The sequence below is a fragment of the Protopterus annectens genome, chromosome 3.part0, assembly GCF_019279795.1.
Source record: "Protopterus annectens isolate FY-2018-M chromosome 3.part0, PAN1.0, whole genome shotgun sequence".
NCBI lineage: Eukaryota > Metazoa > Chordata > Ceratodontiformes > Protopteridae > Protopterus > Protopterus annectens.
The window spans coordinates 1,249,633,258-1,249,649,809 of NC_056731.1; the positions used below are offsets into that span (position 1 = coordinate 1,249,633,258).

The 16,552-nt window shown below is 34.7% G+C and overlaps 1 protein-coding gene across 1 annotated transcript in view; it reads left to right on the top strand.

Moving 5' to 3' along the window:
* The first annotated feature begins 1,900 nt into the window (after positions 1-1,900).
* The window catches only part of LOC122797040 (histamine H3 receptor-like), a 223,934-nt gene continuing 209,282 nt past the window's right edge, over positions 1,901-16,552 (top strand). Inside the window, exon 1 of the mRNA XM_044065814.1 lies at positions 1,901-2,174. Within this exon, the coding sequence (XP_043921749.1) occupies positions 1,901-2,174 (274 nt within the window). The remainder of the gene's footprint in view (positions 2,175-16,552) is intronic.

Genomic DNA, 16,552 nt, shown 5'->3' on the forward strand with positions numbered 1-16,552 from the left:
ATGCATACTTCACCCAGACAGTGGCTTGAGGTTGGAATTAAACCCAAGGCATTGGTGTTGTGAATTATAGAGACCGAATTACTTAACTGTCTTACTGCAACACTGTCGTCATTACCCTGAAATTAAGAATCTCTTGAAGGAAACAATACAGCAAGCATTTGAAGTTTTGCTATCACACACCCTCGATGCTGGAATGCATAACTCAGGGCATGCACAGATCTTTAACAGATGCCCTGACCTAGCCTGCCAAGACTCTCCATAATTTAAGAATAGGTCCATCTGCAATCATAACAAGCTGCCTGAAGATCTTAAGTCCTGCTTAGCGCATATATTTTTCAGAGAAACACTACAATGTCAGATTAGTATGTCTGCCCATAGGAACTAAGTTGTCACACTGCTACACTGGAATACTTGCCAAGTCTCTTATGCTATTTACAGACATATTTTAACTTAACGGTTAATTTTTCATTAGCAGTAATTATTATACTTGGTTTGAAATATGTGATTCATCCTCTTCACAGTAAACTGTATTCATGTTTTCCTTGAGTTACTGATGACTGCAACATGACAGAGATTAATATTCTTGCCATAGATAGTGTATATATACCTGTAGCTGTGCATCATTCAGCCATAGATAGTGCATGTGTGTCTTCATAATCAAATGTAGACATTGTTTTTCTGCCAATGCTGAAGGCTTTTAACTTACTGTATACCCATATCTCATGTAAGCAATAGTGTAGACATCCCTGACAACTAAACATAGGTGCTTGAATTTCACTGTTGCAGTTTTATTTGTTTTTAATTTTTGTAGTGCTACCTATACGTAATATGCTAGTCTAGTACTTACGAAATGTGACCAGATATTCACTATAAATGGCTGGGCTTAATTTTCCTGCACATCTAGTAGTAAGATACAAATAAATGCATCTTAGCTCATTTGATTATGTAACCATGTAGTTATTCAGTGTCACCTGTGCATTCTGCCCTTCTGCTTCATCTGAAAGTTTGTGCTTTAAGTGATCTTTCAAAGGAGAGAATCCCTTACATCTCATCATATGTAAACACGAAGTGCCATCTTTTGGAGTTAAACTTGAAATATTTTTCATAAGAAATCAGTGTTAATATAGTTTCTAAATATGCTGATAGTGATTCCTTTCTTAAGGGAGATGTCTCCCCTCTTTATTTTTATGCAGTCTTGGAGCTGGTGTATATAAGTTCATGATGTGTGTGTTTGAGGGAGGCGGGTAGCTCTGCAAAAAAATGCTTTATTTTGTGTTTCTCAGCTTAATGAGATTGTAGGCAGTTGTTTTCTTCTGACTTTAACCTCGTCCAGATGCAACTTACGGAAATGACCATAAAAGAACTCTGCTGGGCTAATTATCTCTTCTGGTTGTTAAATCAAAATCAAAATAACATTTATGAGTCTTAGACTTTGGCTAAATGTTCCCTTTGGCATGAATAGTATTTCTTAAATGAAACTGACTCTGACATGCATCCAATGGTTAAAACCTTACCAGTGAAGGATTTACTCACCTCACGATGTCCCATAAGAATTCTTTTCCCTACCTAACAGCACTCATGTTTATTAAATCAGTAGTTGCAGGCAATGAAAAAACAATTTTTTATGGCATCACATAATTACTACAAATCACATTTATTCCCAAAAGGCATTCTTTTGTATGAAAACAAACAAACAGATCCATTATAAAGGAGAATCTTGTGACTGGAGTAAGAAGATATTAGGGTTAAGAACATGGATAAGATGTAGTGACTCAGACTTACGTATTCTTAGCTGAAAACATACATATTGTATACAACTGAACAATTATACAGGTTGTATAGATAAAAAAAGGACATATTAGCGAACGTGTTGAATACTGCATCACTTACATTAGCTGTTATGGAAGCTGTAACTGACATTTTTAACTTGAGCAACTTTACTGAACTCTCCAAACCCACTTCAGATTCACATGATAATCTGTATCCTGAAACTGATCTTCTTCCTCACTTCACTGGTGTCACGTTAGTGGTTCTAGCTGTAATGATGGCGACTGCAGCAGCTTTGATAATATTTGGAAATGCTTTGGTTTTTCTTGCATTTGTAGTGGATGCAAGACTTAGAACTCAAACTAATTTATACCTTTTAAGTCTAGCTCTGTGTGATTTTTCAGTAGGTAAGTCATAGTTGTCCTCATTTAATATTATTTTCCATAAATGACACTGACAGGAATAGATGTCTCCATCATGAATTGATGACTGAAAGAATTTAAGTTAGAATGTTAACAGTAGTGTCTCATAGCATTTGCTTCAAAGATTTGGTTCCAATCTGGGGTGCCTTCAATGTGGAGTCTGCACATCTCCCTTTAATACTAAATTAAATAAATTAAGTATTAGGAAAAAAAATATGATAATACATACCCACCAAAAAAACATAATTTTTCTGAACCCAAAGACGGTATCTACCATCGCATTTTATATTCTCAGTTCATTTGATTCATTCAGTACCTCTTTTTCAAATTACACACATATTTTAAGTTTCATAATATTTAGATCATATTTAGGGCTCACAGTTTAATTTACTCTGTGTAAAATTGATTGCACATTAAAAAACAGTTAAAATCCAACTTTCATATAATGTTTTTTGCATATGCATTTGTGTGTATGTTGTGCATGTGTGTGTGTGTGTGTGTGTGTGTGTGTGTGTGTGTGTGTGTGTGTGTGTGTGTGTATATGTCTGTGTGTGTGTGTGTGTGTGTGTGTGTGTGTCTGTCTGTGTCTGTAAGTGACATGCACATATCAGTGTATGCACATACTTGTGTGTGCACCTGTGTGTTTGAGATAAATCGTGAGTATATCCTGAGCTATACTTTATTCACTCTTGTTGATTTTACAAATTATCTTTCTAGAGTTATGAAATTATTAAACTAAATTGTATTCTGATATCTGATATGGATTGTGGGTCTATTTATGCAGAATATTCTATCACATGGCAGAAAAAGTATTTTGTTGGCAGTAGAAATCATAGTGGGAGACAGCTGATTTTCTATTGCCATGTTTTCACATTCAACACTCAAAAGCATGCCATATAAAAATATTGAAAATAAATTAAATAAACTGCATATTTAGCTGATTACATTATCCATGAAAACCATGTTGTATTGCAGGACTTATTTAGTCTGACTTCAAATGTCACAGTATCCTCCTTAATCAGGAAATTGAAAATGTTACTTTAGATTGAAGCATAGCACCAGTCATGTGGGTATCATACGAAATGTCTACATCAGCAACTCTCACAGATAACAAAAAGCCAAACATCAAAAGTAAAATGTAAATACTAGGCAAACACTGTCAGACTTTCGATTTGCACTACTGACAAAAAATCCAACTGGCAGAAATGAAGCAGTGATGCTTTCATTTGAAGGCACGGTTGGGAACTACTATGCTGCCATGGAACTGTTGGAATGCTCCTGCATTTATTTACTTAAGTGCTACTGTTGCTTCAGCTATATAGTGTAGCTTTATGTATTTACTTTTAAGTTCTGATGTTTGGCTTTTCATTATTTGTGAGAGTCTCCAAAGTGGATGTGTGTTACTCTGTGTGCTATACCCTGATGATCAAAGTACTGTGCTTCAAACTAAAGATAGAAAACCCAGGAAATTACTGAATATATATTACATAGAGACCACGATACACAAAAAAAACGAGACCTGCATTCTGTAGTGACCACATGATGATTCTACGGCACTTGCTTGTTGTTGCAAATAGCACACTACAATGCATTAGTATCAGGCAGTACTCATCCAGTCTGCTCCCCAGAAAATGGTAACCTTTGGCAAAAAGCTTTATATCCTTGATTTATCTTGATTTTGCCACATTGATGCATGTTCTTTTGACCTTGGACTGAAACCATGTATGTTCTCAGTGAAGTATTATATGTCAACATTGACCATAGGTAAAGTATATTTATGACAAGTAATGTATTTCCAGTCAATCTGAATTCAACCACTCCTCCCAGAATTTATCCATAACATTTTTATTTCAGATTCCACAGATATTGACCATATTGAGGTAAGACAATTGTTGTACATTTTGCATTTTCTTTTTACATGGGCTAACACTAAAATTGGTCCTTTTTGATTAGTGCTCTAATGTGTTTAAGAAATTCAAATAAATAAACAAATAAATACATAGATGGATTTGATTACAAAGCTAACACATCTGTAAAACATACCTGAGTAACTTTGAACTTTGTTGATTACATACACTTTAGTTCCTGAAATGTTACTCAGATAACAAGTAATATTGCCAGGAGCTCATGGTATTTTTAAACAGATCTAACCTCAATATATATTTTTTATTTACTTTCTACATCTTAAATAAGTTACTTCAGCAAATCCAGATATTAGTGCTCAAGTCAAAATTAGTTTTTATTTTATTTAGTCTTTTCTGCTCACATGATTAACTATTTTCTCTTCTTTGTTCATATGTTCCATTCATGCCAATTACCCAAAAGGTTGTTACCTTTTCATTTTTACACCTGGCTCTTTGCATTTTGATGGAAACTGAACCATACTTAACATAGCCAGTATAATTTGACTAGAATGGGTGTTGTTTAGATATGTCAGTGATTTATAAATCAGCTGATTGTTTTCCAGTCATTTATGATATGTTCTAACAATGTGGTTGTCCTTTATAATTGCCATATGCTGCTTTAAAGCATGAAAGCTCTTCAGCATCTTCCATGGAAGGACAGGGAATGACAAGGAATCTTATGACTGATAATGGTGAAAGATCACCACAAAACTGAGGAAACATCCAAGCCAATGCAGATACTGGTACTTGGTGGTGACTGACAGCCGTGTAGGTACAAGTATTTATTTATTGTCAAGGGACCTGAAATAATCTGAGAATAGATAGGAAAAAGAATTCTAATACAGGCAAGCAGCAAGACTGATTAGATAGCAACATTATTGCAGAAAAGGTACCCCTCAATGATATGCCATAACTATTAACTAAACAGTTGATTTCTGAGCAGGAATGTATGGAGACAACTTAACAAATAATACTAAAAATACTAAGCAGACTAAGTAATTGCCGGCTGCAACAATATACAACAGAGAACAATGAATATATTATCTCAGAAACAGGAATTAAAAAACTATCTCGGACTTGCAGCAAAATAGTACCAAAAATAACTTATGGTTTTATTAGGCATCCTAATCAAACCCAAGTATGCAGAGATTAAATGTAATAAGTTCATAAGTTATATTTTCAATCTTCTAGGTAAATATGGGGCTATTAGTCAGCAAATTATCACAAGTTTAGTTAATAACTAGAGGTAAGAATCAAGCCCTGTATTTTGTATTTGTAAGCTAAACACCCTTAACCATTATGCTATACAACCCCTATAGACTCCATAAAATGAAAATTGAATATTTTATCTTTCAGCCACTTATCCAAACCTCTTTTGAATTTCTTTAAATTTTTCTGCATCGTCTAATTGATTGGGATAAGTCTTAGGAACTGTAATTGTTAAATATATTTACTCTTCAAGGAAGTGTGATGTTATGTAAGAAAAAAGTTAATGCCAAGTTGCTTATGAGGTAGAGATCTCTCATAGATAGATACATTCAATAATGTCTGTATAAATTCATTATCTAAAGCCTTAAAGGATGAAATAACATTTCCTCAAAATATCTATAATGAAGAGTATATACATTTAATTTGCAACATCTGTCAGAATAATTCATGTCCTTAAATGATGATATTCATTTAATGAAAGTGTGCAGATTCTAACATGAGCAATTTTTATTAGTATAGACACAAAATTAAGTATTATTCTCCAAAAGAGATCTTATATATGTAACATATCATTATACCATTTTTGTTCAACTTTTATAGACAAGGATTTCAACATCATTCCCATGCAGCAAAGTGTTTTACTATGAATAGATATGACATGTTTATGAAATGAAAAACTTTTATTTATAACTGTACAGTGATCTTTATATTTACTTATCACACCTAATAATCCCATTTAAAACAGAGATTGCCTTAGTTGCAAATTACCAAAATATAATTCCTCATATTTTTCTGTACTAAGCTGAAGTGCACATTTCTTAAACAGTACAAAGAATTCACTCAATAAGGCATTAATCTGTGAAAACTCTAATTCAATGTTAGTACAAACCCAGTTTTATAATCATCTCTGTTTTATTAACCTAAAATGCATAATTTATGAGTGACGTTGAAAAGATGGATTTAAAATAAAAGCACCAAGTACAAATCCCTGAGGAATACCCAAAGTAACAGGCCAACAGACCTAGCAACTCTTCACAGATACAGTTTGTGTATGATTGAATAACCAGTTGTATATCAAATTGATTGGATATGGGTTACAATTATAACTTTGCAGTGTTTTATATATAGAATGCTATAACAAAGTATCAACCACTCCTGAAGGTTACAACATAGACATGTCAGAGCAGGCTGTGGCACTAAAGCAGTTGTCTGCTTATTAAGTTGCTCAAGTTATGACGCATTCTACATTGCAAAAATGGAACACACTGCAAAAAATATATTGCTATATACTTAACATCACAGAGGGTTATAATAACAACATATTAAGTAAACATTCTGGTTGTTGTAATAATTTTTCCAAGATTACAATGGTACTAGAAAAAATTAATATGACTTCAGGTTAGGGGAGTTAAACTTTCCTGGAATACCAAGGGCCATATTGTCAGCTCAGACTCAATGTCAGCTATTGCCCGAGAATTAATTAGTTAAATAGTATTGGTTGTATTCTTAAGATGAAGTCAGCAAGATTTTTGTTTGATGTACTAATTTATTTTTCACTGTTTCAAGAAGTTTGTGTTTTTTAAAAGGAGGCTGGGTTTTAAATATATGACTGGTCTTTTTCACATGGATTTTTATCACATGCTTTTCATCTTATGACGTTTGTAAAGTTAAAGGAAGCATTTTCACAGCTTTGCTGTTTTTGGAGAACTCATATTTTTCAAGATGAAAGCATCAAAATGAAGTTCTACCCTGAATGAGACTGCCATTTCTGAAAAAAATAAAATCCAGATTTATTCTTATTACTTTTTCTGAATTATTTGGCATAGTTATTGATGCTATTATGCTAAACTTTACTTATTTTAACTCAATATTTAAACTACATCACCCTGCTTGTAAAACCATTTTCTTCTATGGAAGCAAACACAATTAGGATCTGAAGACAAAACAGTGATAAAAAACAAGTTTCTTATAGTTCCTGTTCCTGAAAATAAAGTTAGACCAAAAAGATGCAAGCCATCCTGGGGGGGGGGGGGGGGGGTTCTCAGTTTTAACTAACAAGATTGTTTAATCCTTCCTGTGACTGGTCTAACTGATATGCATTCTCCACTCTAGATTGTGACAGAAAAAAAATAATGTCCATTCAACTTTATAAAGTTTATGCTAATATTGCAGACTTAATTAAAATAACTGAGGAAAAAGAAAATTGTATTTCTGCATACACTGACAAAACTACGTATATCACCCTAATCTTTAATCCAGTTGCAAACCTCCATAAACTATACCAGTGTCATAGGAACAGCATCATACTTCATGTTCATTGAAAAATATGATGTAGCAAATCTAAAACAAACAATCTGGGACATTTTAAACAAGCTAGAGAGAGGCAATGATTATCTCTGATATAATCCTTCATCTAACTCTCCAAGTTTGATATATATATATATATATATATATATATATATATATATATATATATATATGTGTGTGTGTGTGTGTGTGTGTGTGTGTATATAAATCTCATAAATTGTCAAGCTGTGATAAAAATTCTGAGAATGTTCAGAAGTTTGTAAGACCTGTCAAAAACATTAAATTTAAGTTTATTCTTTTGTTCTATAAGCTAATCAGAGTAAAATTATCTCACTTCTGCAAACGTCATATTAAAAAACACAATACATTCAAACTGTTCTTCCATTCAAAAGTTTCTATTAAATATAATGGCTTTGAATACTAGCTCATTAAAAGTGTTAAAATGAATATTTTTTATTTTAAAACTGATTTGCTTTGCAGCTTAGAAGTAACTTCTTTCATGTTACATATTACCACTCTATTGCATTTTGTTTACTCCGGATTCATGTGGGTGGACGTGAATATAATGCACATGTTATTAATCTCATCACTTCTCAGGGAAACAACTATTTGTATCACTGTAAATCCCTTTTCTGTATTTAAACACTTTTCATAGATTCATAGGTAGGTACTAGGCTATTGACCCTAGGGCTTATATACCCTAGCCAAAAAGGTACCCTGGCTTTTGCCACCCAATAAAATTATTTTCCTGTGCCCCTGTCGAACAGAGCCACAGAAGTGGTCCCCGGGGTGAATTTCCTATCTCCCATCCAATCATCAAGATTTTTCTTGACGAGTGCTAATGAGGAGCTTTGTTTGATATAGATAGGTAGTTTGTTCCAGAGTATAGGAAGTTTCTGGGACAGGAATCTATCCCTTCAGCATGTTATGTTTATTGTGGTGACAAGGTTTAGGTCCCTAGAGCATGTAGCTCAGTGGGATTAGGATTTCTTTAAGTGGAGCTTGTCCAACAGCTCTGGGTTTGACATAGCTCTGTATGTTAGGCAGAGATCGCCTCTGAGTAGGCGATATGCGACAGAGTAAAGCTGGAGTTTTTTGAGAAGGTCTGCGTAGGGCATCTGTTTGAGGCCGGTAATCTTCTTTGTGAGGTATTTCTCCAGCCTTTCTAGTTGTTGTAGATAAATAAAACAGGCAAATTCATAGATTCATAGTTTAATAATAGGCTAACTGTCCTTCTGGGCCATTTTAAATTTAGCCAATTATCCCAGTTGCAAATAAAATCCCACACCTTGTGTCTATCAGGTTAAGACCTTGACCATTATGTTCACCAAGCTTGTTTGATATATCTTTGTCTTATCTGCATCCATTTTCACTCTGTGATTGGTATTTGTTGCTTCCCTTCACTGTATTTAATCTTTTTGTGCAGTTACAAATGCATCTTTGTCAATTTTATCTTTATTTTGTACCTTCATGGACAGTCTTTCACTTGCTAGATAGTTGTATTAATCTAATTTAATATAAACGTATATTAATACTATTAATATTTTATTAATATAGTAATTAATCTGATTATATGTAAACTTATATTAATACCCACTAAATCAGGTATGATATGTGAAATGATATTTTATTCTATTGTTATGTTTTTGTTCATCTTCATATTATGTGATGGTTTTAGGTATGGTCCCTTTAAATATTCTTGTCCTGTTCCTAATTATGTGATTTAGCAGATGTTTTAAATGTGCACTAATGCAGTTGTATTTTATCTGATGAAGCCTACATTCAGTAGACAAAAGCACTTATCTATGTCATCATTAACGTTTTCTTTAATTTGATTGTGCTTCCTTTAAGTCTGCTGCCTATTTTACAAAGATACATGTAGACAGATTGGTGGTAGTTCTTTCAAACACAGATCAACAGAAGAGATCTTGCTGGAAGTACTCTTGGGAAAAGTAAGTAATTTTTTTTTTAATCGTGGGGCAAGTCTCCCTGTAACCTCCATGTGGGGATATCCCCTGCTCTACCCAACTTAAATACACCTACACCAAGGCTGCACAGCAATGGAGAAAAGAGAATTGTCCAGTATTGACCAAAGTACCTCAGCTAAATAGTTTCAGTTGATTGCATTTGGCCAAGCTGCCTTCAATAAATTAACACATTCCATTTTACAATATATGTATATTACTGATGGTGATGTCTCCACATAAAATTTAGTGAATCAGTGAACTATTACATCTCCATACTGCAATGTTGTTTCCTTAATGGCTACTTATATTTGACATGATCTTGTTGCTGGAGTTTTTATATCAGAAAGCATTATTACATGTTTAATGAGAAAAAAAAACAGTCAAAATGATTGTGTAAACAAGTTAGTTTTAAACCTGACTGAGCACATTAAGAATAAAAATATGTATGCTTATAAAGCAAAAATCTGCTTCTACTATGTCAATGAGGGCATCTTTGTTGACTATATTGTCACCGATATCTGAATGGTGAATATCTCTCAAAAGTAATTGCATCTATAAATGCTGCAGCAAGTGGAGTGTTTGCAAAAAGCACTATTCATGAAGTAAATTTATGTGTACATATGTTGGCTTAACCCACCCCCTTATTTTGTCAGCATAAAAATTTTTGCATACAGAATACTTAGCAATAACTACAAAAGTGGTGTTATATTCTATTCTAAGAGTTCTGTTCAATAACTAAAATACATTACTGGGCCTTTACAAATAAACCTGCAAAAATGCATTCACCACATTTATAAGTTCTCCTTGGCTTAATTATAACCAACATAGTGCTAACATGCATCCTAGATTCCCTTTTCTCAAGAAATTCTTTTAAATTAGGTGCCCCTTTATTGATAAACTTTTTCAACAGCCTTACACAATACTTTTCATTAAAATGTTCTATGATTTTTTAACAATACCTTTGATGCAAAGTTGTATGTGACATACACTGCCGAACTGTGACCACTTGGCTTAATATTGTTATCTATTTCATGCCAGACATGTTTCAGAATAGGATCATATTTCAGATGCCTTCTTTCTAATATGGTTTTTAGTATTAAAGTCAAAGAATTCAGCCGTATAACCCCGGTGTCTAAACATATTTTCCTGTTCTACTACACCAGATAAGGGACTATTATCAACGCAAGTCATTGTAGAAAGTTTAATTGTTTCACTTCTAACAGCATTCATTTTCACGTATTTTGGATATTCAGTGTATGTTTATTGTTTTTACCTTATTAAATGAACCCCATTATAATACCTGCTGAAGCATATTCATTTGCTGTCTCAATATTTAGGTGATATGAGCTCATTGGCTTCTCACTGTCTGCTGCTTTGCCCAATATGCTTATTTATGATGTTCACTGGTTCTTAATGTAGTTTATTTGTACTAGTGACTACTTCACTGCTATTCCATAACTCAGTGTGATGTTGTGCTTCCTGTAGTCATACCATTTGTTAGTGTTATTATTCAACTAATACTTCTACACCTAAATTATACATTTAATACAGTCCCCTTTTTGATATACCTCTAAGTGGTAGCATTATATTATTATATCTTTAGTCTTATTTTCTGTTTTCATCTTGCTTTTATTTATTTATTCGAATTTATTAAATGTGGTAGAACATTGATTACAACTGACCAATTTCAGGCTCAGCATGGCAAATAGAAAAATACAGTAGATTGTATAGTTATAAGTATAAAGAGTTAAAAGAAAAAAAGAACAGTAAACAGAAACATTTATAGCAGATGATGGCAGAGTATCATATAAAATGTTGAATGTAGGTTCAGCGAACTCAGGAATGTCGATCAAGATTTTGACAGTAAGTCATATATATATATGTGTGTGTGTGTGTGTGTGTGTGTGTGTGTGTATATATATATATATATATATATATATATATATATATATATATATATATGTAGTTAGTTGTATACATTTATGTACAATTGCCAAGGGATATACATGGTGGCTACCTGTTAGGGTTAGGATGGGGAAAGAAGGTGAGAAATGGCAGGTGATTGTAGAAGTGGTCAGGTAATGTTGTTGGAGGGGTGAAATTGACATTTGGCTGCCAGTTTAAGAAGAGCTTTAAGCTAAGATCAGAAATGAGAACAGGAAGTTATTTTTTTAACATGGGGTAGGGGGGTTCTATAATTTGGGACCCAAAATTGAGAAATGTTAGTCTGTCCACTGAAACTTTGTTTTGGAAGCTTGTAGGTTGGTGAGCTGTTAAGGTTTCTGAGGCTGCATGTGGGAGGATCTTATTTTCACTCATATCCGCCACCAACTTTCCTTGCCTCTCTTACTAGCCTAACCTTACCACTGCAGCAGTAGTGAGCTAATCTATAATCTGCTGCTGTCCAGTCCTACCTAAGCAATCAACCTTTTGTTACTCCCAAACATTTTACTTATCTAGCCAGGAATTATGGATTTACAGACCTTTAGGTATGTTTCATTGGCCAGCACAATCTTCCCAGGCACAATGTGGGAGGGTAGCAACTACTACCTTTTTCTAACAATAAACTCTTATTACCTAATGCAAATTCCATCTGTGAGAGAGATGCATTTATGTACAAAAATTGGAGACAGATCTCTTGGATCTTGACAGAAGATATAAACTCACATATAACAAGTTAGGAAGAACAAACTTCCAAAGTTCTCTAAGACAGCTGATAGAGTGCCTCGGCCACATATAGCTTCATACTTAAAATAAACATACTAGCCATATAGGTACACAGAGATCCAGGTCTTCTGTCACCTTATCAGAATCATGAAGATAAAAAGGCAGCATCCTTCAGGCAGAAAAATTCTAAACCAAAAATAATTAATAATACCAGAGATACTCAAATCTATGTCAGTTTATCAAAAAATCACATTGTCAAAACCCATATGGTTGAAACCATCTGGTCGACAATGTAGTTATTCAGAAAACTAATATAAAGCAACATGGCACACACCAACAACACAAACAATGTTTATGGAAGGTATTCCACATTCCCTGCTAATTAGATATACCGACTCTAAGGTCACATTACAGTAGGAAAAGGGCAAAGTCCAAGACCCTACTGTGCTACAATCTAAGTCAGAACAGTTCAACAAACCAAATTTTCGACTATATGGATTTCAACAATTTGGTCTTTTGAGAAATTGAAATAGACTCAGATATTCTAGTTATTGGTGACACTGTTGTCAGACATCCAGTCTCTACACTCATCAAACTGACAAAGGAAAGGAAAGGAAAGGAAAGATGGCTGTCACTTGTCTCTCAGGTGTTAAGATTAGGAATGTCAACAGGACCCAAGGGACCCCATGCCCTGAATCACCCAAAATATGAGTATGACCTTGATGTTGCTCATGTTAAAGTTAATGATCTTAGGGATTCCACATTAACGGAGATGCAGTGAGACTTGCTGGAAGTTGTATCATGTGATTTAAGTAGGGAAATATCTTGTGTTGATTAACATTTTGCCCTTCCCTACAATGATACTTGAATGCCAAGTGACCACTTACCTATGTAAGTGATGTCATTCTTGGGGATCCATTTTATGACAGCCTTGGAGAACACAACAGACAGTCCTTCCTGCTTAGTCAGGGATGGGCTGCACCTGATCTTTGGCATACATATAAGAAAACATTTTCACCCCATAGTCCCTTTGTAGGCAAAACAAAATTCCAAGACATTCTAATCTTACAAATTCTGGTCTGTTAAGTGTCAAGGTAGTTCTGCTCACGACATAAGCCAGAGCGTCAAAATGTCTGACTTTGAAACTTTCCTTAACCTGGAGGACATATTCATCTCTACAGATACTGAAAACCCATTTCCAATCAAGGAAAACATTAATTCTTTACTGGAGTTCACCTCCTATCATTTGTTTCGGACCACAAGTAGCAATGGGGTCATATCCATATTTATTACGGATACTTATACTTATGTGCATTATAACAACTTGCTTCAGCTTTGATTTAGTGATGTATGTTTACTTTATTGGCAATTATAGGCCCCTTTATGTGCCCCCAGAGGAACATACCAAATATCTAAACAGGCTCCCCTTGTCAGCAGCTAAGCTGAACATAATTTTATTAGGACTCTTTAATTATTCAAGTATAAACTGGTTCACCTGTACATCTAATAATTGTTTCATTCAGGTCTTTCTTACTTTCCCTTACTTCAGGCCCAAACCTCCAAGACCTTATCTTATATAACTCTCCTGCACTTTCCTCAGCTCCAGAAGTATAGCCTTCTTACCCGCAATGATCCAGCTACATTGAGAGATTTGATCAAAACCAAGCCGTTAGATTTTTCTTTTGTTCATTTTGATAAAACATAGATGATCCAGGCATCCAAAATTCTTGAAAACTCACACATCAAATCCTAAACAACAAATGTTATTACCTATTAAATCATTGTATTGAGAAAATGATGGCTTAATTTATAACCAAAACAATTACTACTTTAGAGAGCAGTTAACAAAATGGTTAATCTTTTCACCTCCCATACACAAGATACAAGGTTCTATCCTGATCCCGGCCAATGCCTGTTTGGAGTTTGCATGTTCCCCATTTATCACTGCGGGGTTCCTCCCACCTCCAAAAAAACATGCTGAGTATTCCCATCTCAGACTCACCAAAGAATGGAGCTGTGGACAGCAGCACAGACTCTACATGGTGTCCTATATAAAACAGCTGCTTTGGGCATCTACTGTGATGCACACTATCCTCATGATAGGAGAACATGGATCATAGACTGTGTTCTGTAACAGGGCTAGCAACTTGATGATGTATAATATGGTTTTGGGTGATTCGGTCATGTTGACTAATATAGCGAAATGGGCATGGGTATTTTCTGGTGATAAGTGGGCCGAGGACCCATCCTACTCTGACCTATGCAGGGACCCATGCTAATGGTAGGAGGGGTGTATGTGCCCCTTTTGGCTATCATGTGCCTGCCATAAAGCCCAGCAGCTCTGGAGCAATAAGCTACTGGCCAGACAGTGTCCAGTTGCTTGGACCGTGGGTTACCTAGGATAGCTCTGTTGAGTGAAAGCTGGACATGAAACCATCAACCTGCTAAACATGAACTAAGAATTGCTATATTCAACATAAGTTTGCTAACAGGACACAGCTTGGAAGTAAGGAGAAGACATCCTATATACATGGACAACAAGATGGAAGGGCAATGCAGCAAAGGCATTTGGCTTGGGAACCAGAGTCTACTATTCAGGAGGAGGACAAAATAGAAATGGTGTGGGAATTGTGGTGTGGCAGAGCTTTCAGAAGACAATGAGGGATGTCATCACAATTAGTAACAGACTCATGGCAATCAGACTCCAGCCTAATGATAAGGCAGAGTTCATAATATCAGCCTATGCCCCACAGCAGAGCTGTGATAGTGAGGAAAAGAGTGCATTCAGATAATTGCAGGACCTACTAGATAAAGGAAGACAACATGAAATGCTGCAAATAATGGGTGACTTTAATCCACATATTGGGACAGATAAAACAGTATATGAGGGCTGCCTGGGTCCACAAGGGTAAGGCAAAAGAAATAAAAAAGGAGACACCATTCTAGTCTTCAGCATGCAACTCAGGTAGACTTCATCTTAGTAAAGAAAAGGCACTGGAGAAGAATCAGTAATTGCAAAGTCATCCCTAGTTGGCCCACAGCATAAAACACTGATTGCACAATCAGCTGCAATCACTGGTCAGGGAAGGCTCTAAGGTCAACAGAGACCAGACTGAAGAGCTGGGAGGTGAGTGGAGAAAAAGCACAACAATTCAAGGAACTACTCAGGCCTCTAACACCTCAAGAAGAGGGTGAAGTTGAAGAAGAATGGCAGCACCTCAAACCAGCATGTGTGGGGACTACAGAATAGATATGCAGCCTAGCCAGTTATGGAAATAAGGTACATAAAGGAAACTGGTGGTAGAATGCACAACTCCAGGAAGTCATCAAAATAAACGAGTGCAGGAAAAAATGAACAGGGCTAGGAAGGAATACTGTTTGGCTAACAAAGAAGTGAAGAAAGGAGTTCCATATAGATATAAATATCTAAATATATATATGAATATATATATATACATGCAAATGCCTACATCTACAGTCATATCTTTATATATCTCTATATATGTAGCTATATATATATATATATATATATATATATATATATATATATATATATATGTATATATATATATATATATATATATATATATATATATATATATATACACACACACACACACACACATATGTATATATATATATATATATATATATATATATATATATATATATATATATATATATATATAATGTCAGGCTGGTAATGCCAACATATCATGCAGTACAGTCTGGCTCCCATTGGAAATGTAAAGTGTGGAAGCTATCAACAGCCCCAGGATAAATATACACAGACACATATATGCAGATACAAGATAGTTTTATATATATATATATATATATATATATATATATGTTGTACATATAGATATACATGTGACTACACATACACACTCAGGGATATGTACATTGATACATATGTAGAAGGTGCACACAATATGGAACAGCCACTATGCCTAAATTAACCCCTGAACACCTGGACACTGTATGGGACACCTATACAAATGACAATTGTTGCCTGCAACATATACCCACAAAGAGGTTATAGGAAAGAACACCACACCCAGGTTTGTATAAATGGAACACCTTTATTTGTGTACTATAACAGTTCTAGATACCACGTCATATAGCTGTTCAGACACTGACATCCATATAAACAGGGTAATGCAAATGTAAAACAGATGTACTAATACAGTATTCTGGAAAGGACCACTGTTGCTGTTCATGCCAAGCCCAGCAGATGTGACAATAGTAAAAGACTGGGCCCCAGGATACCAAACAATGAACAGTAATAATGCAAGTGTGCAGTTCA